The 27,483-nt window shown below is 65.2% G+C and overlaps 1 protein-coding gene across 1 annotated transcript in view; it reads left to right on the forward strand.

Moving 5' to 3' along the window:
- Positions 1-27,483, forward strand: part of CACNA1A (calcium voltage-gated channel subunit alpha1 A) — a 252,419-nt gene that overhangs the window by 170,352 nt on the left and 54,584 nt on the right. The window contains exons 25-35 of the mRNA XM_089774768.1: positions 1,641-1,779; positions 2,621-2,750; positions 3,936-3,995; positions 4,793-4,899; positions 11,242-11,341; positions 11,673-11,833; positions 13,433-13,573; positions 14,197-14,398; positions 16,220-16,384; positions 19,601-19,711; positions 21,140-21,223. Of these exons, the coding sequence (XP_089630894.1) occupies positions 1,641-1,779; positions 2,621-2,750; positions 3,936-3,995; positions 4,793-4,899; positions 11,242-11,341; positions 11,673-11,833; positions 13,433-13,573; positions 14,197-14,398; positions 16,220-16,384; positions 19,601-19,711; positions 21,140-21,223 (1,400 nt within the window). The remainder of the gene's footprint in view (positions 1-1,640; positions 1,780-2,620; positions 2,751-3,935; positions 3,996-4,792; positions 4,900-11,241; positions 11,342-11,672; positions 11,834-13,432; positions 13,574-14,196; positions 14,399-16,219; positions 16,385-19,600; positions 19,712-21,139; positions 21,224-27,483) is intronic.

Consider the following 27,483-nt stretch of genomic DNA (forward strand, 5'->3'; position numbering starts at 1 on the left):
CGGGGTTCGAAGCAGCGGGGATTTAAAAATGGCGGCTCCCCGCTTATGCTAATGAAGCCCGGGAAATTCAAATCCCGGGCTTCATTAGCAAGTGCGGTATGCATACATTACCCCGCTAGTTCGAACTAGCGGGGTAGTGTAGACATACCCTGTGTTGGGTGTGTGTGTGTCTGTCTGTCCCCAAGGCGCTGTGTGTGTGTGTGTTGGGTGGGTGTGTGTCTGTCTGTCCCCAAGGCGCTGTGTGTGTGTGTGTGTGTTGGGTGGCTGTGTGTCTGTCTGTCCCCAAGGCGCTGTGTGTGTGTGTGTTGGGTGGGTGTGTGTCTGTCTGTCCCCAAGGCACTGTGTGTGTGTGTGTCTGTCTGTCCCCAAGGCGCTGTGTGTGTGTGTTGGGTGGGTGTGTGTCTGTCCATCCCCAAGGCGCTGTGTGTGTTGGGGGGGTGTGTGTGTCCAGCTGGCTCCAAGGCGCTGTGTGTGTGTCTGTCCATCCCCAAAGCTGTGTGTGTGTTGGGGGGGGTGTGTGTCCAGTTGGCTCCGAGCGCTGTGTGTGTCTGTCCATCCCCAAGGCGCTGTGTGTGTTGGGGGTGTGTGTGTGTCCAGTTGGCTCCGAGCGCTGTGTGTGTCTGTCCATCCCCAAGGCGCTGTGTGTGTTGGGGGGGGTGTGTGTGTCCAGTTGGCTCCGAGCGCTGTGTGTGTCTGTCCATCCCCAAGGCGCTGTGTGTGTTGGGAGTGCGTGTGTGTGTCCAGTTGGCTCCGAGCGCTGTGTGTGTCTGTCCATCCCCAAGGCGCTGTGTGTGTTGGGGGTGCGTGTGTGTGTCCAGTTGGCTCCGAGCGCTGTGTGTGTCTGTCCATCCCCAAGGCGCTGTGTGTGTTGGGGGGGTGTGTGTGTCCAGTTGGCTCCGAGTGCTGTGTGTGTCTGTCCATCCCCAAGGCGCTGTGTGTGTTGGGGGGGCGTGTGTGTGTCCAGTTGGCTCCGAGCGCTGTGTGTGTCTGTCCATCCCCAAGGCGCTGTGTGTGTTGGGGGTGTGTGTGTGTCCAGTTGGCTCCGAGCGCTGTGTGTGTCTGTCCATCCCCAAGGCGCTGTGTGTGTTGGGGGGGGCGTGTGTGTGTCCAGTTGGCTCCGAGCGCTGTGTGTGTCTGTCCATCCCCAAGGCGCTGTGTGTGTTGGGGGGGTGTGTGTGTCCAGTTGGCTCCGAGCGCTGTGTGTGTCTGTCCATCCCCAAGGCGCTGTGTGTGTTGGGGGGGGGGTGTGTGTCCAGTTGGCTCCGAGCGCTGTGTGTGTCTGTCCATCCCCAAGGCGCTGTGTGTGTTGGGGGGGCGTGTGTGTGTCCAGTTGGCTCCGAGCGCTGTGTGTGTCTGTCCATCCCCAAGGCGCTGTGTGTGTCTGTCCATCCCCAAGGCGCTGTGTGTGTTGGGGGGGCGTGTGTGTGTCCAGTTGGCTCCGAGCGCTGTCTGTATGTGTGTGTTGGGCCTGTGTCTGTCGGTCAGCTGTGTGGAGTGATGCAGAGCTGCCGACCAGGGCCCTAGAGCCGTGCTCCTTTGGCTGCGCTAGGCTCCGGCAGCCTGTGCCAGGCTCCCCGCGGAGGGCGTGTGGCTCTGGCGCTGCGGCTCCACGTCCCCTCTCCCCGTCCCCGTCCCTGCAGTGAACAAGAACGCCAACCCGGAGCCCCTGCCGAAGAAGGAGGAGGAGAAGAAAGAGGAGGAGGACGACGCCGGGGAGGAGAATGAGCCCAAGCCGATGGTTCCCTACAGCTCCATGTTCATCCTCTCCACCACCAACCCGTGAGTACGAGAACCGCCCGGGCAGCCCGGCCCTCCGTTCAGTCCCCGCTTCAGGCTGCAGAGTGAGCGTGTGGCCTGGGGGGCCTCGGGGCCAGGCCATAGCTGCCCAGGTGTGTGGGGGAGGGCATAGGTGCACAGGAGGGGCGGGGGCAGGGCATAGCTGCCCAGGTGCACAGGAGGGGCGGGGGCAGGGCATAGCTGCCCAGGTGCACGGGGGGGGCAGGGCATGGCTGCCCAGGTGCACGGGGGGGGCAGGGCATGGCTGCCCAGGTGCACGGGGGGGGCAGGGCATGGCTGCCCAGGTGCACGGGGGGGGCAGGCCATAGGTGCACAGGAGGGGCGGGGGCAGGGCATAGCTGCCCAGGTGCACGGGGGGGGGCAGGGCATAGCTGCCCAGCTGTGTGGGGGAAGGGCATAGGTGCACAGGAGGGGCGGGGGCAGGGCATAGCTGCCCAGGTGCACGGGGGGGGGCAGGGCATAGCTGCCCAGCTGTGTGGGGGAAGGGCATAGGTGCACAGGAGGGGCGGGGGCAGGGCATAGCTGCCCAGGTGCACGGGGGGGGTTGGGCAGGCCATAGCTGCCCAGGTGCATGGGGGGGGTTGGGCAGGCCATAGCTGCCCAGGTGTGTGGGGGCTGGGCAGGCCATAGCTGCCCAGGTGCACGGGGGGGGTTGGGCAGGCCATAGCTGCCCAGGTGCATGGGGGGGGCAGGCCATAGGTGCGCTGGGGGGGTTGGCCACGGCTGGGAGCCAGCTGGTGGCTTTGTGAGTCGTGCTCCTGGGGTGGGGGCTGGCCCGGGGGAGCCCGTGGCTCTGACCCAGTCGGGTGCTTGTCCGGCCCAGGTTCCGCCGGCTCTGCCACTACATCGTGAACCTGCGCTACTTCGAGATGTGCATCCTGATGGTGATCGCCATGAGCAGCATCGCGCTGGCCGCGGAGGACCCCGTGCAGCCCAACGCCCCCCGGAACAACGTGAGTCCCGCGGCGGGGCCGGCCCGGCCGGGCGAGCAGCCTCCTTGCGCCGTGTGCGCAGCTCCCAGCGCAGCCGCACAGGCCGCGGGGCGGGAACGGGGCTCGACAGGCCCCAGGAGATTAGCCGGGCTGGGCAGGGCGGATCCCTGGGCCCCTGTTCCGTTCACTCCCTCGGGGGCCCCTGGCATTGGCCGCTGTCGGCCGCCAGGAGGCCGGGGGGATGGGCCATTCGGCTGGCCCAGCCTGGCCGCTCCTAGGTTCTCAGCACACCAAGGGGCCCCTGCCCATGGGGGGAGCCTGCCACACGCACACGGGCCTTGGGCGCGGCCGGACTGGCAGCTTTCCACGGGCCTCCCCTGGCACGGCGAGCTAGCGCAGCGCCGGGGAGTGCCCAGGAAGCCGGGTGCCCCTGCCCAAAGCCGAAGGCCTCTGCCCTCCGCCCCACAGCTCTGCAGCCGAGCTCAAGCAGGTCAGGACCGAGCGCTTCGTAAATCCCCACCCAGCTCCCTGCCCGCCCGGGCCTGCTGGGCAGCGCAGCGGGAAGGGATGGAGCAGGGGGAGCAGGTCTCAACCTGTGTGAACTGAACCAAGTGCGGGGTGCAGCCCCTCTGGGGTGGAGCACAGCAGCCGTTCAGCAGCCACCCGGCAGCTCTGCCCAGCCTCACTCACGCCCCGGCAGCCATGCCCCAGGTAGCCCGGCCGGTCGGCTCGGGGGGACAGGGAGGGGCTGTCTCTGACTGGAGCGGGAGTTTGGGGAGATGAACAAACAGGAGCCGTGTTGGGCTCCGACTAGGACCTCGCTGGGCGTGCCCGGGGCAGAGCACGTCCAGCCTCAGGGGACCCCAATGGCAGGGGACCGAAAAGCCCGTCCCAAGGCAGCCCCCCGGCAGAGGGGGGAGCCGGCTGCAGAGGCCGGGGGGCGGGGCAGGCCTGTGCTTGCTGGGCCCGGCTGGGAAGGGGCTCTCGCTCCTCTGAATCTGGTCTGGGACTTGGTGGCGTCTGCGTGCGCCGAGCTGGTGGGTGCCCGGCTGGCCAGGCCCCTCCGGCCGCAGCACCGCCTGGCCCCCGTGGCTTCCGGCCGTGCCGTGACTGAGGCAGCATCTGCTCCTGCCTGGCGGGGCTGGCCGGGGGCGGGGGTATGGTTGTGCCCTGCTCCGCGCCCAGACCCACCTCTCGCCCCCCCAGGTTCTGCGCTACTTCGACTACGTCTTCACGGGCGTCTTCACCTTCGAGATGGTCATTAAGGTGAGTGGGCCGGGCCGTGCTGGGGACGGGGGAGGATTTCCCCACGGCAGCCGGGGCAGGGGTAGAGACCCCACAGTGCCAGGCCCCACGTGGAGCCCGGCCATCCCCCAGCGCCAGGGCACGGAGGGAGAAGCTGGGAGGAGGCGGGTCCCTCCTGCTGGCTCTGGCGGCGTTTCCGTCTCATGGGGGAGGCGTGTACGGGGGTGGCGCCCTTCTGCACCGGGCTTGGGGCCTGAGGCTGAGCAGAGGGAGGTGCAGTTGGAATGGGGAGCATGATTGGGGAGAGCCTGTGACCCCCGCAAAGGTGCCGGGGGGCAGCGTGTGTAACCCCCACGAAGGCGCCATGGGGGCAGTGCATGTGACCCTGCGAAGGCGCCTTGGGAGAGTGCGTGTGACCCCCGTGAGGGCGCCGTGGGGCAGCGTGTGTAACCCCTGCGAAGGTGCCATGGGGCAGCGCGTGTGACCCCACGAAGGCGCCTTGGGACACCGCGTGTGACCCCGCGAAGGCGCCGTGGGGCAGCGCGTGTGACCCCACGAAGGCGCCTTGGGACACCGCGTGTGACCCCGCGAAGGCGCCGTGGGGCAGCGCGTGTGACCCCCGTGAAGGCGCCGTGGGGCAGCGCGTGTGACCCCGTGAAGGCGCCGTGGGGCAGCACATGCCAACCCCGCGAAGGCGCCATGGGGTGTGTGTGAGATCCCCACAAAGGCGCCGTGGGGCAGCACGTGTGACCCCAGCAGCAGCCCTAGGAGCAAGCGTCCCGGCTGACTCTCGGCTCGCGCTTGGCTCCCTGCCGCAGATGGTCGACCTGGGGCTGGTTCTGCACCAAGGCGCCTATTTCCGGGACCTGTGGAACATCCTGGATTTCATCGTGGTCAGCGGCGCGCTGGTGGCCTTCGCCTTCACGTGAGTCCCTGCTGGGCCCCGCTCCCCCCCCAAACGCAGCTCCCGCCGGGCTGGGGCCCAGCTGGCTCCTTGCATGGCCCCTGGCATCCCCCCGCCCCAACCGCAGAGCGCACGCAGCGGAGCCGCCTCCCGGCCGGCTTGGGATGCTCCAGCATGCGGAGCCGCTCCCAAGGGCCAGCCCCTCCTCCTAGGCATCCAGCACCCCCATCAGGCCCAGCACTGGGGGGCAAGGCCCTGGACGCTACCCGACCTGCTGCCCCGGGGACCGATGAGGCAGAGCCCTGCTGGGCAGCAAGGACCCGACCTGCTTGGAGAAAAGGCTTCGGCCCGGCTCAGAGCCCAGGAGTTGCGGCTCGGTAAATCTGCAGCCCTGGATCCTGGGGGACCCTCCCGGGCAGGAGGGGTCTAGCGGCGAGGGCAAGGGGAGTGCGGTCCAGGGGGTGGAGCCGGGACTGCTGGGGCTGAGGCCTGCCCAGCTCTGCTCCGGGGGGCCCAGTCGGGTGCCAGGTCAGGCGGGGCCCTGCGGTTTGTGGCCCGAGGCTGAGACCCGGCCCAGGCAGTGCACCAGGAGCCGAGTTCCCCGGCTCGGTGTCCGGCCCCGGAGCAGTGTCTAGGCCCTGAAGAGGCAGCGCGCGAGGGCCAGCAATGGCTGGGGTCACACGTGGTTATTACGGGGTGTAAATGGGCACGTGGGTGAGTCGTCTGGAGCCCCCCGTGGCCCCGCAGGGGAGCAGCCTGCTGAGTGAGTCACTGGTGGGCTGGGGCAGCAGGGCAGGGACCCCCGAATGTGTGTTCCCTGCTCCCCACTTCCCTGCATGCACCGGCTGAGCCTCCCCTGCATGGTCTGTGCCGGGCGGCCCGGGCCCCCCGCCGTTCCCGTCCCTCTGGGTGGAGCTGGCCGGGCGGGGGCCTGCGGGCTGGCGGCAGGAGGCCGTGTGTGTGCTGGGGCTCGGGGCTCTCGGCCCTTGCACAGCCGGACGGGGCGGGGCAGGGAGGGAGCGGCACAGCCCGGAGCCGCGATTCCATCAGTGAATCAGAGACCTCGACGGGGTCTCCCGCGAGAGGTGCCCGGGGGCGGGGGATGGGCCTTGGCCTGTCAGGCGGGAGTGGGGCGGGGCAGAGAGGGGCGCCCCCTGCTGGCTGAGCGTCCTGCCTCACTACAGAACTGGGCTGGAGCAGGACTTAGGCTCCTCCCCTCCCCCCAAGTCACGCTGCTGAAGCCAGAGCCGGGCCTGTCTGTAGCCTGGCTGCTGGGAAGGGGCTTGGGCCAGGCTCAGCCCTTCCCCTCCCCCTCCTCTGCAGGAAGCCCCAGACTGACCCTGTCGGTTTCCCAGGAGCCCCCTGGGCCAGACTGTGGGCGATGCCGAGGAAGGCACGGCCAGGGCCTAGTGCAGCCCCGAGTGGGGACCTGCCGAGCCGGAGCTCTCCCCAGCGCTGCGGCGTCGGCCGCCTGGCTCTGAGGTCCTGGTGGACTCGGTATCGGAGCTGTAGTGGGGGGCGGCCGGGTGCAGCGTGGGGGAGCAGCCTGTGTGGGGGGACCTGAGCCTGCTTTGCATGGGACCCAAGGAGCAGCTGCAGAGACAGGCCCCAATGGGCTGGGAAGGGGTTAGCGACGGTTCAAGCACAGCCGAGAAGGCTGGGGGGTGGGCGGGTACGTGGGGATCTTTTCCAATCCGATTTCCACACCCCCCCCCGCCAGTGGGGCTTTTCTCTCAGGTAATCCACCTGCCTCTCCTGAAGAGAGTTCTCTGCCTCCCCTCCCCCCCCCCAGCCTGGTTCATTTCACCCTGTTTCATGTCAGTTTCATTGGTAACACACGAAAAGGATCTGTCTGGATGTTCTGCTGTGTCGCCTTGCTGTGTCACTGGGGGCTGTCTGCTGCCCCCCACCGCGCTCATGCTGCTGCTCCAGTGCCAGCCCCTCCAGGCCTGGGGAAAGGAGCCCTGGTTGCTACGCTTGGGCTTAGCTGGGTGGCCTGATGCTCCTTCCACACCACCAGAATCTCAGGGCCCCTTCCCACTAGTCCACAGAGCTGCACCAATGTCAGAGCAGAGGCCGTGCCCCCTGGGGCCAAAAGCTGGTGTCAGTAAACACATCTGTATTGAAGTCAATCCAGTGCCACTGATTTACAGTGCCCTCAATTATCTGACTTCACTGGGAGTTTGCCCAAGTGAGAAGTGAGTAAGCCTGGAGTAGGGAGTGAGTAACCCTGGAGTAGGGAGTGAGTAAGCCTGGAGTAGGGAGTGAGTAAGCCTGGAGTAGGGAGTGAGTAAGCCTAGAGTAAGGAATTCAGAGTTTTGGTCTGCTGTCCTCAATTCATTTGACTTCACTAGTACCTTTGTCTGCGTAAGGGAAAGCCAACCCAGAGCAAGGAAGGGAGTGAACACCAGCTAAGGGAGGAGTAAACCCTGAGGATTTGTCCCTCTGCTCACAGTTTTAACGCTCAGTCTCACACAAAATGCCCTGTTTGGTACCAGAGCCTAGCTCCCATTGTCAGGCCTTGACCTGGCTTTCAGGCACTGCTGACACCAGCCCAGCTGGGTCCATCTCCTGGCCGGGAGACACAAGAGCGGGGGCGCGAGGGCGCGGAGCTCTGAGCTGGGGCTTGTCCGAGCAGCGCGGGTGGGGGGCAGCCCATGTGGCTTTTGTTGGGGTGTCTCGTCTGTTCTCGCTGATTGTCTCACTTCTTGTCTTTCCCCCTCCACTGCCACCTGACACAGGAGCAGCTCACGGTAAAGTCTCTCGCTCTCTCTCGCCACATTTGCTCCATGTTCTCTAGCTCCCTGTGCTCATGGCCATGCGCTGCTTTGAGTGGGGGGCTCTGGCCATCGCTCGTTCAGGTCTGTCCTTGTCTTCACCCCCTCCGCTGGACGCCTGCCAGATCTCCCTCCCCTGGGCACACGGCACCGCGCTGCCTCCGTCTCTGTGCCGGGACGGGGGCCCTCTGTGGGCGGAGCCCTGCGCCTTTGAAAGCTGCGCCCTGCACAAGGGCCAGGGTGGAGTCCGGTGCTAAGGGTGGGGAGCCGCGTGCCGGGTGCTATTGCCAGGTGTCTGGGGACTCTGGGGGGCAGGGTGCCTGGGCTCAATTCCCAGTTCTGGGAGAGGAGTGGGACCTAGTGGTTGGAGCAGGGGAAACTGGGAGCCAGGAATGCTGGGGGAGCCAGGAGAAGTGGGTTTTGGCGAGCGTCACTCTCCCCTTCCCTGCAGGGGGCAGGACTGACGGAGGCCCCAGGGGGGTGGGCGTTTGCAGAGTCCCCTCCGGGGGCAGTGGGGACACGGCGTTGGGAGCGGCAGGGCGGCTCAGTCACCAGCAGCAGCAGGAAGCCCTGTGGGATGAAACAGTCCCACTCCGTCCCTCCAGGCTGGGGCTGGCTCAGAGCAAGATTGGGCCCCGCTCAGCCACCGTTGCCTGGCCCCGTCCCAGGCCCGCGGACGCTGGATTACGCTAGAGCCGTCTGGCCAGGCTGCTGGGGAAAGAGGAGCTGAGCGCGCCGGGTTAGTCTGTGCTGAGACCCGGGGCTGGAAGGCCGCCAGTCCCCCCCACCCCCCGCCTGGGACACAGGCTCGGAGTGTGCAGTGAATTGGAAGCAGGGATTTTCTCAGCCTCAGGTCTCCTGGGCTCTGCGTGGGCCCCGGGCTGCGAACTCCCAGAGCGACCTCAGGCAGGTTGCAGAGCTGCTCCCTGCCTCAGTTTCCCCAGCTACAAAGGGGGATAATGAGGCCTGCACGAGGAACAAGTGTGCTGGGTCTCAGCCTTGTTCCTAGGGGGACAGCTGTCACTGGCTCCCAACCAGCACCGCCCCCAGAGTCGGGGGCCCCCGTCCCTTTTCATTGGCCGCCGTGAATGGGCCACGAGGGCTCCCCGTGACAGAGCTCGCTGGGCAGGGGGCGTGCTGGAGCTGCGGGCCTTGCACCTTGTGCGTGTTCAGGCTCCAGCCCCTTTCACTCCATGACCCTGCCTGTGCGGGAGTGTGGCCGGGGGCGGGGGCAGCCCGTGGCTGCTGGAATTGGCTGTTGGCGAGAAGCAGGGGCTATTTACTTCTCGGCTAGTGCAGGGACCTGAGAGCCGGGCTCCTGGGTCCTGTTCCACTTCCAAGTGGCAGCGTGCCCTGCTGGTTAGAGCAGAGAGTCAGAAACCTGAAGTAGCCTTAGGTGAGTCATTCCCTCTCCCCGTGCCTCGGTTTCCCCATGTGTGCAATGGGGACAGTGATCCCGACCTTGGTAAAGGTCTCTGAGGCCCTTGGATAAAAGAGGCTGTAGAAGAGCAGGCACCTGGTGAGGGCCCCTCCCAGTGGAGGTGTCGTTCTTCCACTTTTCTCTTGGTGGTAAGTGCTGCTGGGTCTGTGGAAATTCCTTGTAAGACCAAGAGTGAGAGACCTGCAGCCTTTCCACATGGCCCAGGGAGGACGGGCTGCACGGGGCTTTCTAGCAGGAGTCGGGGAGTTTCTGGTGGCTGCTGCAGTGGAGACGGGCTGTGTTGGATTGTGTCTTCTCCAGTCCGGTCAGCCGGGCAAATCACACTGCACTCCCCAAAGCTGTGGGATTTCTGGGGACAAGACGGCTCACAGAGGGACAGCGCTTAGGGTGACCCAGCCAGCATGGACTGGGAGCTGGACAGCCAGAAAAACCTTGGGCTCTGTCCATGGACAGACGGAGAGACATCCTAGATAGGCAGGACACCTTGGATGGGTAGGTGGGTGGACGGATGTGTGCATGGACAGACACCACGGGAGGTTAGGTTGAGGGCATGGTCCGTGGGTGGATGGATGGATGGATGTGTGGCTGGACAGACAGCACAGGAGGGTAGGTTGAGTATGTGTATGGGTCTGTGGATGGATGGACGGACAGCAGGGGAGGGTAGGTCGAGTAGGTGTATGGGTCCGTGGATGGATGGACAGACACCATGGGAGGGTAGGTCGAGTAGGAGTACGGGTCCGTGGATGGATGGACGGGTGTGTGGATGGACAGACAGCACAGGAGGGTAGGTCGAGGGCATGGTCCGTGGGTGGATGGATGGATGTGTGGATGGACAGACAGCGGGGTATGGTAGTTCGAGGGCACAGTCCGTGGGTGGATGGACAGATGTGTGGATGGACCGACAGCGGGGGAGGGTAATTCGAGGGCATGGTCCGTGGGTGGATGGACGGATGTGTGGCTGGACAGACAGCGGGGGAGGGTAATTCGAGGGCATGGTCCGTGGGTGGATGGACGGATGTGTGGATGGGCAGACAGCGGGGGAGGGTAGGTCGAGGGCACGGTCCGTGGGTGGATGGACGGGTGTGTGGATGGACAGACAGCGGGGGAGGGTAGGTTGAGTATGTGTATGGGTCTGTGGATGGATGGACGGACAGCAGGGGAGGGTAGGTCGAGTAGGTGTATGGGTCCGTGGATGGATGGACAGACACCATGGGAGGGTAGGTCGAGTAGGAGTACGGGTCCGTGGATGGATGGACGGGTGTGTGGATGGACAGACAGCGGGGGAGGGTAGTTCGAGGGCATGGTCCGTGGGTGGATGGACGGATGTGTGGATGGGCAGACAGCGGGGGAGGGTAGGTCGAGGGCACGGTCCGTGGGTGGATGGACGGGTGTGTGGATGGACAGACAGCGGGGGAGGGTAGGTTGAGTATGTGTATGGGTCTGTGGATGGATGGACGGACAGCAGGGGAGGGTAGGTCGAGTAGGTGTATGGGTCCGTGGATGGATGGACAGACACCATGGGAGGGTAGGTCGAGTAGGAGTACGGGTCCGTGGATGGACGGACGGGTGTGTGGATGGACAGACAGCGGGGGAGGGTAGTTCGAGGGCACGGTCTGTGGGTGGATGGACGGGTGTGTGGATGGGCAGACAGCGGGGGAGGGTAGTTCGAGGGCATGGTCCGTGGGTGGATGGACGGATGTGTGGATGGGCAGACAGAACGAGAGGGTAAGTCGAGGGCACAGATCCATGGGTGGATGGACGGATGTGTGGATGGGCAGACAGCAGGGGAGGGTAGGTCGAGGGCCCGGGTCCGTGGATGGACGGACGGACACAGCAGATACACAGGTGGACAGTCAGAATGCAGAGCGTATGTAGATTAGTTTCTCGCGTGTGGCCGTATCCAGAAGAGAGAAGGGCCGGGCTGGTGGCGTGTCACTGCAAACAGCCCCTTGTGGCTGCTGCTGAGGAGAGGGGCTAGAGAACGCCCAGTGACCGGGTGCAATGTGGGGGTGCCCCAAGAACCCATCCCCCACTAGCAGACGGGTGCCCCGTGCCCAAGGGACTGGCCCCTGGGCCCCAAGCAGCCCTCAGGGCCTGGGCCTCATGGCCTCTCTCTCTGTTCTCCCGCCCAACGTGTCTCTGCAGAGGCAGCAGCAAAGGGAAGGACATTAACACCATCAAGTCCCTCCGCGTCCTCCGCGTCCTCCGGCCCCTGAAAACCATCAAGCGGTTGCCGAAGCTCAAGGTAGGTGCTGGGGGGTGAGGGGCCGGGGCTGCCCGAGTAGGTGTCGGGATTTCCGGGGCTGGCGACAGGACACGGGACCCGGTCCCTGGCGAGGGGACGGAGCGGCTGGCGCCAGCAGGACTCCTGGCTTTGATTCTGGCCAGTCTTGTGGGTTGGAGAAGGGCCCTGTGGCCCAGCGCTCTAGCCCCGGGGCTGGCCCTGCCTCCGTCAGGCAAGTCCCCTGCGGGGCCAGGCCGGGCTGGTTCCGTCCGAAAGTGGGGCAGCCTGGGGGCGGAGCAGATCGAGCCGGGACCCACCGGCCTGCCCCCGTCACAGCCCCCGTCTGTTCCAGGCTGTCTTTGACTGCGTGGTGAACTCGCTCAAGAACGTGCTCAACATCCTCATCGTCTACATGCTCTTCATGTTCATCTTCGCCGTGGTGGCCGTGCAGCTCTTCAAGGGCAAGTTCTTCTACTGCACAGACGAGTCCAAGGAGTTTGAGAAGGACTGTCGGTACGGAGCCCTCCCCCGCTGGGCCGGTGCAGGCAGGGCGACGCTCCCCGGCTTGGCTGCAGGGCGACACTGCTGGCAGCCCGATGCTGGGACCCTCCAATCCTGGTTAATCAATTAAGTGGGATCCCGGGTGGGGCTGCTCCCAGGTGCTGGTTAACCGGTACCCAGTACTGGTGATGCTTTCTGGGTAACCAGTTACCCCTTCACATCCCTGTCCCTTAGGCTACGCCCACACTGCAGCGCTATCCCGCGTCCCCGCGAGGAGCAGGGCGCCCGCAATCCGGGTTATCTCCAGACGAGCGCCCAGCTTCAGAACCAGGGGCAACGCGCAGCGTTTCCAAGCGCCGGGTGCAGTGTAGACGCGCCCCTGGGTTGGCTTGGCGCTGGCGATTTCAGAGGACTGACTCCTGATCCCTCGTCATCCCTTAGACTGGGATCATGGTGCTCCCGGCTCAGCCCCCGCACCAGGCCAGGGAGCCAAGGCCGGGTTCGTGGGGGGGCGGAAGGGCAACGTCCTGCTTCCTCCCCCCGCCCGTGGGAGGCCTGGCGTGAGGCGGCCCCGCTGTGCTGGATCGCGGGGCTCAGGGCCTCTGGGTGTCGATTGAGGGCGCTCCCTCGGAGGTGGGGGGCCAGGTCCCAGCTGGCGTAACTGGCCGTGGCTGCATGGGCGCCAAGGGGACGAGTTCGGATTGACGCTGGAGAGTTGCGGCCGGACTCTCCTTGCGCTCCGGCGTAGCGCCTGGGATGGAGGGAAGTGCCTCCCGAGTGGCGCTGGAGACAGTTAGGGTCTGTCTACACTAGCCCCCGGTTCCAACTAGGGAGGCTAATGGAGGCATTTAAATATCCCGGGCTTCCTTTGCATGTTCCCGTCCGGTCGCCATTTTGAAATTCCACTAGCCCAAAGTAACTGCCCGCGGCTACACGCGAACTAAGTCCTTAGTTCGAATGAACTGTTACTCCTCCTGGATTCGAATTGGACTTAGTTCGAATTGCTGTTTCACTGCCGCGTGGAGCCGTGGGCAGTTACTTCGGGCTAGTGGAATTTCAAAATGGCAACCGGACGGGAACATGCAAAGGAGGCCCAGGGTATTTAAATCCCGGGCTTCATTTGCAACTTCGAATGCCTACGTTAGCCTCCCTACTTCGAACCAGGGGGCTAGTGTAGACAGACCCTTAGAGCAGAACCCGGCCCTAGAGCCAGGGGTGGGCTCCGAGAGCCGCCGGGCGCGCAGGGAAGAGCCGGCGAGTGTCCCGCCACGTTCCAGCTGGCAGGGAGGCGGGAAGGGGCCTGGTGGAGCGACGGCCTCTCTGCCATTTAAGACCTGGCGCCAGGTTCAATTCCACGGGGCCAGGTGGTGGGGGGTTCCTGCCAGCCCCCCAGCTCTCAGCTCTGCTCAGGCGTGGAGGAGAACTGAGCCCCCGGCAGCGGCGTTACCTAAGCCTGAAGCCAGCCTGACCAGGGGCCCACTCCCATTCTCCCAGCCAGCGTGACTCCATAGTCACTCTGGATCTGCTGCCACACCTGTGAGCTCGGGGCGGGCCGGAGGGCGCGGGGCCGGGCGCTGGCCCTCCAGCTGACGGCATCTCTTGCGCCCCCAGGGGCGAGTACCTGGTCTACGAGAAGGACAACGAAGTGAAGGCGCAGAGGCGGGAGTGGAAGAAATACGAGTTCCACTACGACAACGTGCTGTGGGCGCTCCTGACGCTCTTCACCGTGTCCACGGGGGAAGGCTGGCCACAGTAAGGCACTGCCGCCGGGGTTAGCCCTTCCCTCCCCGACCCCGCACTCGGGCCTCAGTCCCCCCTAAAATGGGGGCAACAGCCCTGCCCACCTCTGTCCGGTGCTTGCAGACCTACGGAGGGCAACGGCAGATGAGCCCCAAATAAACACCTGTCCCTGTCCACACTACGTGGTCTCCCCGGTTTTCTGGGTGAACCATGCGGGGCCGTATCCCGTGCCCGTTCACACGGCTGTGGATCCAGGTTCCCAGCAGTGTGACTGAGATCAGAATCGGGTCCCACTTGGGCACAAACCCAAGGCAAGTCCTAGCCCTGTTCCATGCCTCGGTTTCCCCTGTCGCACGGGAGCCGGGGAGCAAAAGGGAGGGGGGCAAGTGGCTGAGCTCGTCTCGGGTTCTGTTCCCTGCAGGGCCCGCCCCCGAGCTGGTCTCTGTTCCCAGTTCTGGTCTGTTGTGCTGGGTCTGGCCCTTGCGCGTGCAGGTGGCCAGAGTCTCACCCGAGCGTGGCCAGGGATGGGCATTTCCCGTGGGTGGGTCGCACTTTGCTGCCGCCGTTGGTTTTCTCCCACCCTTCCTTACCGCCCTCGGTCTCCCGCTCCCCATTCCTTCCTCCCTCCCCCTCAGGGTCCTCAAACACTCGGTGGATGCCACCTATGAGAACCAGGGCCCCAGCCCCGGCTATCGCATGGAGATGTCCATCTTCTACGTGGTCTACTTCGTGGTCTTCCCCTTTTTCTTCGTGAACATCTTTGTGGCCTTGATCATCATCACCTTCCAGGAGCAGGGGGATAAGATGATGGAGGAATACAGCCTGGAGAAGAACGAGGTGCAGCCCGAGTCAGGCTCTGTCGCTCCTCCCTGAGAGCAGCCCCCAGGTCCCAGCGCCAGGCCCCGACCACCATAGCACCAGGGTGCGCCCTGGAGCAGCGGCAGCTGGGCCTGCGAGCACCAGGCATGACGGAATTCAGGCTGTTCCAGGTTTCTCAGATATTCCCCATCCCCGGAGGAGAAGGAATTTTGTTATGTGCACCAGTGCAGAAGGATGGTGCGACATGGAGGGGATGTGACACAGAGGGGACGTGTGACACGGGACATGACAAGGAGGGGATGTGTGACACAGGAGACGTGCGACATGGAGGGGACATGTGATACAGTAAGGACTTGCTCCACGGTGGGGACGTGTGACACGGAGGGACGTGTGACACAGCAGGGACGTGCGACACGGAGGGGATGCAACACGGAGGGGGCATGTGACATAGCAGGGACATGCAACACGGAGGGGGTGCAACACGGAGGGGATGTGACATGGTGGGGACATGCGACATGGAGAGGAGATGACAAGGAGGGGATGTGTGACACAGGAGACATGCGACATGGACGGAACGTGACACAGCAGGGACTTGCGACACGGTGGGGACGTGTGACACAGCAGGGACGTGCGACACGGAGGGGATGTGTGACACGGAGGGGACAGGTGACATAGCAGGGACGGAGGGGATGCGACACGGAGGGGACGTGCGACATGGAGGGGACATGTGACATAGCAGGAGGGGATGCGACACGGAGGGGATGTGACATGGTGGGGATGTGCGACACAGAGGAGACGTGAGACACGGGGGGGATGTGATATGGAAGGAACGTGCGACACAGAGGAGACGTGAGACACGGAGGGGACGTGATATGGAAGGGACGTGCGACACAGAGGAGACGTGTGACACGGAGGGGACGTGATATGGAAGGGACGTGCGACACAGAGGAGACGTGAGACCCGGAGGGGATGTGATATGGAAGGGACGTGCGACACAGAGGAGACGTGTGACACGGAGGGGACGTGATATGGAAGGGACGTGAGGCACAGAGGAGACGTGTGACATGGAGGGGACGTGATATGGAAGGGACCTGCGACACAGGAGACGTGTGACATGGAGGGGACGTGATATGGAAGGGACATGCGACACAGGAGATGTGTGACACGGAGGGGACGTGATATGGAAGGGACGTGCAACACAGGAGACGTGAGACACGGAGGGGACGTGATATGGAAGGGACGTGCGACACAGGAGACGTGTGACATGGAGGGGACGTGATATGGAAGGGACGTGCGACACAGGAGACGTGTGACATGGAGGGGACGTGATATGGAAGGGACGTGCAACACAGGAGACGTGTGACACGGAGGGAACGTGATATGGAAGGGACATGCGACACAGAGGAGACGTGTGACACGGAGGGAACGTGATATGGAAGGGACGTGCGACACAGGAGACGTGTGACATGGAGGGGACGTGATATGGAAGGGACGTGCGACACAGGAGACGTGTGACATGGAGGGGACGTGATATGGAAGGGACGTGCGACTCATCACCTTCATACTTGTGCTCATAACAAAATCCGTGGGCTGGGGGTGGGGCCGAGGGGTTCTGAGTGGGGGGTGGGGTAGGGAGTGTGCACCACGGAGCATAGGGTCCTGTCACCAGCCACCATCCATCCCTGACATGGGAGGAGCGCCGCGTCCTGCGGCCGGGGGCCCGCGCGGCTCCCAGAGAGCTCCCGGCCCGGCCCAAGGGCTCGGCGAGGCAGCTTCGCTCTGGGGCCGGCCCCGCCCTGGGCGCCCTCCCGCTCTAGCGGCCGCTTCTCCTCCCCGCAGAGAGCCTGCATCGACTTCGCCATCAGCGCCAAGCCCCTCACCCGCCACATGCCCCAGAACAAGCAGAGCTTTCAGTACCGCATGTGGCAGTTCGTGGTGTCGCCGCCCTTCGAGTACACCATCATGGCCATGATCGCCCTCAACACCATCGTCCTCATGATGAAGGTGGGTGGCCCCTGGCCCTGCCGGGCCCCCCCCGGCCAGCGGGGAGCACGGACGGGGGGTGGGCGCGGGCACGGCGTAGAACAGACTGGCCAGCCAGGACCCGGGAGGATCCATCGCTGCCCCCCCAGCCGGCAGGGAGCACGGACGGGGGTGGGCGCGGGCACTGCGTAGAACAGACTGGCCAGCCAGGACCCGGGAGGATCCATCGCTACCCCCCCCCAGCCAGCGGGGAGCACGGGCGGGGGTGGGCGCGGGCACGGCGTAGAACAGACTGGCCAGCCAGGACCCGGGAGGATCCATCGCTGCCCCCCCAGCCGGCAGGGAGCACGGACGGGGGGTGGGCGCCGGGCACGGCGTAGAACAGACTGGCCAGCCAGGACCCGGGAGGATCCATCGCTGCCCCCCCGGCCAGCGGGGAGCACGGACAGGGGGTGGGCGCGGGCACGGCATAGAACAGACTGGCCAGCCAGGACCCGGGAGGATCCATCGCTGCCCCCCCAGCCGGCAGGGAGCACGGACGAGGGGTGGGCGCGGGCACGGCGTAGAACAGACTGGCCAGCCAGGACCCGGGAGGATCCATCGCTGCCCCCCCGGCCAGCGGGGAGCACGGACAGGGGGTGGGCGCGGGCACGGCGTAGAACAGACTGGCCAGCCAGGACCCGGGAGGATCCATCGCTACCCCCCCCAGCCGGCAGGGAGCACGGACGGGGGCGGGGGCGCGGGCACGGCGTAGAACAGACTGGCCAGCCAGGACCCGGGAGGATCCATCGCTACCCCCCCCCAGCCGGCAGGGAGCACGGACGGGGGCGGGGGCGCGGGCACGGCGTAGAACAGACTGGCCAGCCAGGACCCGGGAGGATCCATCGCTGCCCCCCCAGCCGGCAGGGAGCACGGACGGGGTGGGCGCCGGGCACGGCGTAGAACAGACTGGCCAGCCAGGACCCGGGAGGATCCATCGCTACCCCCCCCCAGCCGGCAGGGAGCACGGGCGGGGGTGGGCGCCGGGCACGGCGTAGAACAGACTGGCCAGCCAGGACCCGGGAGGATCCATCGCTGCCCCCCACAGCCGGCAGGGAGCACGGACGGGGGGTGGGCGCGGGCACGGCGTAGAACAGACTGGCCAGCCAGGACCCGGGAGGATCCATTGCTGCCCCCCCAGCCGGCAGGGAGCACGGACGGGGTGGGCGCCGGGCACGGCGTAGAACAGACTGGCCAGCCAGGACCCGGGAGGATCCATCGCTACCCCCCCCCAGCCGGCAGGGAGCACGGACGGGGGCGGGGGCGCGGGCACGGCGTAGAACAGACTGGCCAGCCAGGACCCGGGAGGATCCATCGCTGCCCCCCCCAGACGGCAGGGAGCACGGACGGGGGGGGGGGGGGCGCGGGCACGGCGTAGAACAGACTGGCCAGCCAGGACCCGGGAGGATCCATCGCTGCCCCCCCCAGCCGGCAGGGAGCACGGACGGGGGGGGGGGGGGCGCGGGCACGGCGTAGAACAGACTGGCCAGCCAGGACCCAGGAGGATCCATCGCTGCCCCCCCAGCCGGCAGGGAGCACGGACGGGGGGGGGGGGGCGCGGGCACGGCGTAGAACAGACTGGCCAGCCAGGACCCGGGAGGATCCATCGCTGCCCCCCCAGCCGGCAGGGAGCACGGGCGGGGGTGGGCGCGGGCACAGCGTAGAACAGACTGGCCAGCCAGGACCCGGGAGGATCCATCGCTGCCCCCCCAGCCGGCAGGGAGCACGGACGGGGTGGGCGCCGGGCACGGCGTAGAACAGACTGGCCAGCCAGGACCCGGGAGGATCCATCGCTGCCCCCCCCAGCCGGCAGGGAGCACGGACGGGGGCGGGGGCGCGGGCACGGCGTAGAACAGACTGGCCAGCCAGGACCCGGGAGGATCCATCGCTGCCCCCCCAGCCGGCAGGGAGCACGGACGGGGTGGGCGCCGGGCACGGCGTAGAACAGACTGGCCAGCCAGGACCCAGGAGGATCCATCGCTGCCCCCCCAGCCAGCGGGGAGCACGGACGGGGTGGGCGCCGGGCACGGCGTAGAACAGACTGGCCAGCCAGGACCCGGGAGGATCCATCGCTACCCCCCCCCAGCCGGCAGGGAGCACGGGCGGGGGTGGGCGCCGGGCACGGCGTAGAACAGACTGGCCAGCCAGGACCCGGGAGGATCCATCGCTGCCCCCCCAGCCGGCAGGGAGCACGGACGGGGGGTGGGCGCGGGCACGGCGTAGAACAGACTGGCCAGCCAGGACCCGGGAGGATCCATCGCTGCCCCCCCAGCCGGCAGGGAGCACGGGCGGGGGGGGGGGGCGCCGGGCACGGCGTAGAACAGACTGGCCAGCCAGGACCCGGGAGGATCCATCGCTGCCCCCCCAGCCGGCAGGGAGCACGGGCGGGGGGGGGGGGCGCCGGGCACGGCGTAGAACAGACTGGCCAGCCAGGACCCGGGAGGATCCATCGCTGCCCCCCCAGCCGGTAGGGAGCACGGGCGGGGGGGGGGGGGCGCCGGGCACGGCGTAGAACAGACTGGCCAGCCAGGACCCGGGAGGATCCATTGCTGCCCCCCCAGCCGGCAGGGAGCACGGACGGGGGGTGGGCGCGGGCACGGCGTAGAACAGACTGGCCAGCCAGGACCCAGGAGGATCCATCGCTGCCCCCCCAGCCGGCAGGGAGCACGGACGGGGGGGGGGGGGGGGGCGCGGGCACGGCGTAGAACAGACTGGCCAGCCAGGACCCGGGAGGATCCATCGCTGCCCCCCCAGCCGGCAGGGAGCACGGATGGGGTGGGCGCCGGGCACGGCGTAGAACAGACTGGCCAGCCAGGACCCAGGCAGTCTCTCCTCTAGCCTTTGTAAACGGGGTCACCGGGCCGCCCCCTGCTCCCAGGCTCAGGTCACAGAGAGCATCAGCCCCTGGGTCTGTGGGGAAGGCTGTCGCCGCAAAATTCCCGTCCTCATCTAGGTGTTGGGGCTGTGCCCGGGGAAACTGAGGCACGCACGGAGCTACTACCGGACAGTAGAATTCACATGCCGCAGAACCAGGGGACTCCACCCCCGGGTCACCCCACCGTGGGGGCCGGGGCAGTTCCGAGCAGGCTCCGAGATGCTCCCCCGTAGGTGGCATGTCCCCACCCAACGGCTGATCTGTGGGCTGGGGACCCTGCCTGCCCGGGGTTGATCTGACGCTCTCCCCTCCCTTGCCTGTAGTTCGACAAGGCCTCGAGCGCCTACGAGGACGTGCTCAAGATGTTCAACCACGTCTTCACGTCCCTGTTCTCCCTGGAGTGTCTGCTGAAGATCATGGCCTTCGGAGTGCTGGTAAGTGTCTCCGCAGCCAGGTCCCGCGGGGCGGAGGGCTGCCCGTCAGCAGCAGGGGGTTCCCCACCGGCTCCTCCAGCCCCTGCCCCCTCCTGCCTTTCCGGCGGGGCGTGATGCTCTTCTGCTCACGTCCTGGGAGCGAGCTCGGGACACCTGCCGCCGAGTGAGGGGGTGGTGGCGTCTAAGCATCTGCAGGCGCTCGGGAAGGTGCCCCTCGCTCGGAGGGGTGGGGCTGTTCTGGGTGATTCAGGGAGCTGTAGGGAGCAAAACTGAGGGGGGCCATGAGAGAAACGTGCCACCGCCCACGAGCATTGTGTCTCCCAGGGGCAGGCTCCGCTCGGGGTTTGGTGGAGATCCTGGGAGTCCCACCAGCGCCCCCTGTAGGCCGGGCGCTCCGGCCGCTCGGGAGGGATCCAGCGCTGCCCCGCTGATTAGCAGAGCGCCCCCTGCTGGGGCACACCCTCCTGCCTCGGCGCAGTACAGAGTGTATCCTGCACATGGATGGGAAAGGTTAGCGGGCCCGTTGGCTCCCACCTTTGCCGCAGGTCTCGGGGCAAGGACCCGCTCCGTCCCGCAGAAGGGGCTGGGTTCCCGTTCAGTCAGGAGCCAAGCGCGAGGGGCACTCGGCAAGAGGCCGGTTTGGAGGCACAGCCCAGTCTGGCTGAGCGGGGAGAGCAGCCCCTGATAGTTGGCCAAAGGAGGAAAGAGGCTGAGTCTCCCCCAGAAAATGTTGCTGATTTTTGCTCCTGCCCCGTTCCCTGGTTTGAACTGGGCTGTTTTCTCGTAATTCCTCGTCTTGGCTGGGCTGGGTTCATTTCTCGCGGGGCCGGGGGGCTCTGGCGGGGTGGCAGAGGGCCGTGATCTCATCTCCCCCTCGGGGAATCCAGCTGGCACCTGTTTCCGTCCCTTGGCCGGGACAGTCCTGGCCCCAGTGGCACATTCTGGTCCTGTGTGTTTTCTTCTTTCATTTTGAATGTCCAGCTGAGTGTCCATTCCCGTTGGGCCTGGCGTGGCAGAGGGCACATCCCCCTGCTGTTAGCTTGTCCACACTGCGCGCCGGGGGTCCTGCTCGCAGGTCAGGCCTGATCCGGAGCCCATCAGCAGGCTGAGCTCAGTGGAGGTTGGGTCAGGTCCTCACCCCCACGCGTCCCCCGCTCAGCGCTCACCGAGCTCAGCAGCCGGCCCCGATCACACCAGCCACCCGGCATCATTCCCGGGGCCACAAAACACGCCCCCAGCCCCGCGCCTTTAAATGAACCCTTTCGACACCCACTCCCCCTCGTGGGGGCAGGGCCGGGGGGCTGGCGGGGACAGGGCTGGGCCGGGGGTGACTCTCTGTTCTCTGTGGCTTCCGTGGTGAGTCTTGTGGAACGTTTGCTGCTGTGTTTGCTGTTCCTTTTCGTCCTTTGTTTTTGTTTTTCTTTATAGAATTATTTCCGTGATGCCTGGAATATCTTTGATTTTGTCACAGTTCTGGGTAGCATCACAGACATCTTAGTGACAGAGTTTGGGGTAAGTCGGAAACGCCGCCGCCTCTCTTCTGGCTGTAGCTGGGCAGAGGGGGAGGCTTGCCCCGGGGGGCACCGGGCCGTGATGCCAGCAGACCTGGCCCCGGGGAAGGACTAGGGAGACAGCTGGGTGGGAGCTACAGGCAGTGGCCTCCCAGATAGCTGCTGTGGGGACACGGGAGCCAGCCATGCCCTGGCGGAGAAGGCCCACGGACGAATCCAGGCCCCAAGCCGAGGCAGACGGAGTCAAAACCAAACCCAGCGCGGTGCCCTGCCCACCAGAAATAGATTCAGGGATGGCCGGCTTCAGAGCTTATCAGCCACATCCCATGTCACTCCACCGGGGAGGGGATGCCTGGGTAAATCCAGAGCCACTCCACCAGGGGAATCCATGCCAGGGTAAATCCAGAGTCACTCCACCAGGGCAATGCATGCCAGGGTAAATCCAGAGCCACTCCACCAGGGGAATCCATGCCAGGGTAAATCCAGAGTCACTCCACCAGGGCAATGCATGCCAGGGTAAATCCAGAGTCACTCCACCAGGGGAATCCATGCCAGGATAAATCCAGAGTCACTCCACCAGGGGAATCCATGCCAGGGTAAATCCAGAGTCACTCCACCAGGGGAATGCATGCCAGGATAAATCCAGAGTCACTCCACCAGGGCAATGCATGCCAGGGTAAATCCAGAGTCACTCCACCAGGGGAATGCATGCCAGGATAAATCCAGAGTCACTCCACCAGGGGAATGCATGCCAGGGTAAATCCAGAGTCACTCCACCAGGGCAATGCATGCCAGGGTAAATCCAGAGTCACTCCACCAGGGGAATCCATGCCAGGATAAATCCAGAGTCACTCCACCAGGGCAATGCATGCCAGGGTAAATCCAGAGTCACTCCACCAGAGGAATGCATGCCAGGATAAATCCAGAGTCACTCCACCAGGGCAATGCATGCCAGGGTAAATCCAGAGTCACTCCACCAGGGGAATGCATGCCAGGATAAATCCAGAGTCACTCCACCAGGGCAATGCATGCCAGGGTAAATCCAGAGTCACTCCACCAGGGGAATGCATGCCAGGGTAAATCCAGAGTCACTCCACCAGGGGAATGCATGCCAGGATAAATCCAGAGTCACTCCACCAGGGCAATGCATGCCAGGGTAAATCCAGAGTCACTCCACCAGGGGAATCCATGCCAGGGTAAATCCAGAGTCACTCCACCAGGGGAATCCATGCCAGGGTAAATCCAGAGTCACTCCACCAGGGGAATGCATGCCAGGGTAAATCCAGAGTCACTCCACCAGGGGAATGCATGCCAGGGTAAATCCAGAGTCACTCCACCAGGGCAATGCATGCCAGGGTAAATCCAGAGTCACTCCACCAGTGGAATCCATGCCAGGGTAAATCCAGAGTCACTCCACCAGGGCAATGCATGCCAGGGTAAATCCAGAGTCACTCCACCAGGGCAATGCATGCCAGGGTAAATCCAGAATCACTCCACCAGGGCAATGCATACCAGGGTAAATCCAGAGTCACTCCACCAGGGCAATGCATGCCAGGGTAAATCCAGAGTCACTCCACCAGGGGAATGCATGCCAGGGTAAATCCAGAGTCACTCCACCAGTGGAATCCATGCCAGGGTAAATCCAGAGTCACTCCACCAGTGGAATCCATGCCAGGGTAAATCCAGAGTCACTCCACCAGGGGAATGCATGCCAGGGTAAATCCAGAGTCACTCCACCAGTGGAATCCATGCCAGGGTAAATCCAGAGTCACTCCACCAGGGGAATCCATGCCAGGGTAAATCCAGAGTCACTCCACCAGTGGAATCCATGCCAGGGTAAATCCAGAGTCACTCCACCAGGGCAATGCATGCCAGGGTAAATCCAGAGTCACTCCACCAGGGCAATGCATGCCAGGATAAATCCAGAGTCACTCCACCAGTGGAATCCATGCCAGGGTAAATCCAGAGTCACTCCACCAGGGCAATGCATGCCAGGGTAAATCCAGAATCACTCCACCAGGGCAATGCATACCAGGGTAAATCCAGAGTCACTCCACCAGGGCAATGCATGCCAGGGTAAATCCAGAGTCACTCCACCAGGGGAATCCATGCCAGGGTAAATCCAGAGTCACTCCACCAGGGGAATGCATGCCAGGGTAAATCCAGAGTCACTCCACCAGGGGAATCCATGCCAGGGTAAATCCAGAGTCACTCCACCAGGGGAATGCATGCCAGGGTAAATCCAGAGTCACTCCACCAGTGGAATCCATGCCAGGGTAAATCCAGAGTCACTCCACCAGGGGAATCCATGCCAGGGTAAATCCAGAGTCACTCCACCAGGGGAATGCATGCCAGGGTAAATCCAGAGTCACTCCACCAGTGGAATCCATGCCAGGGTAAATCCAGAGTCACTCCACCAGGGGAATCCATGCCAGGGTAAATCCAGAGTCACTCCACCAGTGGAATCCATGCCAGGGTAAATCCAGAGTCACTCCACCAGGGCAATGCATGCCAGGGTAAATCCAGAGTCACTCCACCAGGGCAATGCATACCTGGGTGTGGCGGCGCGTTGGGGTTTCCCCGTCTCCTGCATCTCCAAAATGGCACAAACAGACTCCACCAGCCAGTAGAACAGAGGGAGTTTATTGCTTCTCCAGGACACAGCCCAGCACAGATGGAATCAGGTTCCAGGGCAGGCCTAGGATGCCTCAGCCCCCCTTGAGATGGGGGAGCCTGGGCCCCCAAATCCCAGCCCCCTTGCTTAGGCTGCCTCCTCCATGATCCCAGACAGAAACCTACCTCCCTCACTTCCAGCTCTGCCCCCAGCCAGGGCTCCACTCCCCTTCTTCCTCCACTCTTCATTGTTCCGCTCCCTGGGAGATATCTGGTCGGACAGGTTCGAAGCCCCCTTGCATAATGACTCATCCCCTGCCCTGCTGGGCCGTGCTGCAGACAGCAGCCAGTGGAGGTCACTCACAGCCCACTGCCCAGCATAGCCACTGGCAAGGTACCCCCCACTATGTCACACCGGGTAAATCCAGAGTCAGTCCACCTAGAGGAGGGACTGGAAGAGGGCATACCTGGGTAAATCCAGAGTCACTCCACTGGGGCAATGCATGCCAGGGTAAATCCAGAGTCACTCAACTGTGGGAGGGACTGGAAGAGGGTATAGCCGGTTATATCCAGAGTCACTCCACCGGGGGAGGGCATGCCAGGATAATTCCAGAGTCACTCCTCCAGGGGAATGCATGCCTGGGTAAATCCGGAGTCACTCCACCGGGGGAGGGCATGTCAGGGTAAATCCAGAGTCACTCCCCCAGGTCAGTATGCTGCTGTAAATCCGGAGCCACTTCTCAGTGTTCATTGGAGTGCAGCTGAATGTGCACAGGTGAGCTGAGAGCCGAGTCTGGAGGCGGGGGGCTAGAGAGCGAGGCAGCGGGAACAGCCCCCATAGGCCCTGGCGCACGCAGCGCTAGACAGACTGGCAGGCGGATCCACCCTGCTGCTCCGCCCATCTCCCCTGGGGAGCCCCCCGGGGCTGAGTTCACACCCCGAGCAACGCGCCAGGGCACGTCTCCAGGGTGACAGTCATTCAGCTCTGGAGGGAAGGTCATGGAGAAAACACCTGGGGCCAGCGCCGGAGCCCCGCCCTGCCCTATGGCGTAGGCCCGCGCGGTACAGGCGATGTAGGCACCTCCCAGGCGGGGCTGATGGTCTGGCTGGCATCAGCCCGAGGGCAGAACTGCAGGGAGCAGCCCTGGGTGGGCGGAGAAGAACCGCCTACTAGCGCCTGGAGAGCCTTTCCCCTAGTGTTAGTGAATCCTCCCGGATGGGCTCAGTCTAATTTCCCCTCGTTTGACAGATGGGGAAACTGAGGCACAGAGCATGGCAGTGAGTCCCCCAAGGCCACCGAGAGAGCCAGTGGCAGAGCTGGGAATAGGTCCCAGCTCTCCCAGTTGCCTGCTGTAACCACTATGACATACTTCCCCTGTGGCTGGGAGCCCAGCTGTCCTCAACCTCGCTTCCCTCCTCCTGCACCCACTAGGCCATGCTCCCAGCACTGGGAGTAGATCTCAGGTGTCCTGACTCCAACCCCAGGCAAGGCCCGTCTCTCCCAGACCCCCGCGACAGATCCTGCGCTCCGGGAAGCCGCTCCACGCTCCTGTTCTCTTCCGAGGCCGCTTTCCTGGCTGACTTGCAGCCCCCCGAGCGTGCGACAGGAGTGCAAGTCCCGCCTCTCACACCTCTGCCCACTCACATTCCGGCGCCTGCCACCTGCCCTGGCTCGCAGCTCTGCCCAAGGGGGCTCTCTGCTTCCTGGCCCTGCCCCCGCCCCGGGGGTCCCAGAGACCAGCGCCTGGCAGCCAGGGGTGAGGGTTGCTGGGGGGGGCCTTTGCCAGAGCAACCCAGCCCCCCAGTTCCTTGGCGCGGCCCCCCCCACCCTGCCAGGCCATCGCTCTGAGACTTCCTGCGGCCCCTAGGGCTGCTGGCCTCCAGCCGGGGCTCCTGGGTTGCCAGCCCGGCTCTGCCACTGACTCGCTGCCTGCTCTGGGGGGCAGCTCCCCCCTCACTGGGCCTCACTTCCATGACTCCCTCCCAGGGCGGCTGGCTCCTGTGCCTCAGACTGGCCCCCAGCAGGCAGGGCAGTGGGGCGGGGGCGGGGGCTGCCCGAGGTGGGAGGGGTCGGGAATCTCCTGCCCCGGGCTGTGTGCTCCGTAACGACTGTCTGGTCCTCGTCACGCTGGGCTGTTCTGGCGCTCAGCCTGTCCAGCCAGCGTCCCTGACTCGCCACGGCGCGGCCCCTCCCGCCTCTCCCTCTGCCCCCTCCCCGCCTCTGGGGCTTAACGCCGGAGCCGCTGCGCCGGGGACGGTCTGCGCTCTTCTCCCCCTCCCGCCTGCCGCCCTGAGCCAAGACGGGACAGACCCACCCCCCGGCTGCGCCCTCCCGGGGGCTCCGAGTCAGGCTGAGAGTTGATCTGCTGCAGGTGGATTTCTCCCGGGAGTGTCCCAGGTTGCGGAGCCGGCTTCTCCCCTCTGTCGGCACCAGCTCTGCAGCTCACTGAGGCCCCTCGGGCACCCGGCTCTGCCCCTCCGAGGGCTGGGGCGGCCTCGCGCGCCCACCGCAGGGCCCCCTCATGGGCCGCTGGCTGAGAAGCCGCAATGGGCAGTGACCAAGGGCCTTTCTGGGCCCCACATGTGCACGTGGAAATGGCCCGTGCACACGTGGATCCCTCCCCCAGGCACGCCCCCCCCACTGCACCGTGCGCGTTCACACGCAGCTCGGTGCACACGGGGGTGGGAGCGCAGTCGATCAACCCCCACCCCAAAGCTAATCAGCGAATGCTATCGCCTGCTCCCGGGTCCCCCGCCAGGGCCTTTGGGAGCAGGCTGGCCAGCCGCCCGGCTCAGTCCTGGCTCCTGCCGGGTCCGGTAGCTCGGCCCCCCGGCCCTGCCACCCTGCTCTGCCGCCTGTGTCAGAGGGAGCAGCACGAGGCGCCAAGCAGGAGCTGATCTGCGAGGGGAGCCAGTTAAAAAACCTCCTTCCCCCAGCCCTGCCGCTGGGGTCCCCCACCGCTCTCCCCTCCCCCGGCCCTGCCGCTGGGGTCCCCCACCGCTCTCCCCTCCCCCGGCCCTGCCGCTGGGGTCCCCCACCGCTCTCCCCTCCCCCGGCCCCTACAGGGCTGAGTTTGCCTCCGACTGTGACACCCCCAGGGGTTCCCCCCAGTCCCCGTCCTGCCGTGGCAGGTCCCCTCTCTGCCGAGGCTGCCGCCATCTTTGCCATGGGTGACGCGAAGGCCCCAGCAGGACCTGGGCTGGGCCCTGCCAGAGGGGCAGGCTTCCTCCAGGACAAGGGGGGCAGGGCTGAAGGGGGTGGACCAGCGAGGGCAGGAGGGTGCAGAGGAGCTGAGGCTGTTGGAAGAGCTGCCTGGGTGGGGTGATGGAAGGTCCCCCCGTTCCCCGCCCCGCCTGTTCTAGCTCTCTGCCGGGGGGGGCCTGGCGGCTGGATTTCACAGTCGCGTTGGGAGGCTGATGCATCGGTGCTGCTGCCCCTGCGCTCACGCATCAGCCCCAGGCCCCTGCGCTCCACTCGCTGCTTGGGACAGCTCCCAGCTTCGGGGGGCACGGGCCAGGGCAGCCCCCCCGTGTCTGGGCAGGGGATTGAAGGGACCCTCGGGGTACACGACAGCCCCGCGGTATCTGCCGGGTGAGGACCAGGTCTCTGGGCTGTGTTGTGTGTGAGTCACGTGGCCTGTTGTGTGC

Source organism: Pelodiscus sinensis, chromosome 31, assembly GCF_052426305.1.
Source record: "Pelodiscus sinensis isolate ZL-2025 chromosome 31, ASM5242630v1, whole genome shotgun sequence".
In the NCBI taxonomy this organism is placed as follows: domain Eukaryota; kingdom Metazoa; phylum Chordata; order Testudines; family Trionychidae; genus Pelodiscus; species Pelodiscus sinensis.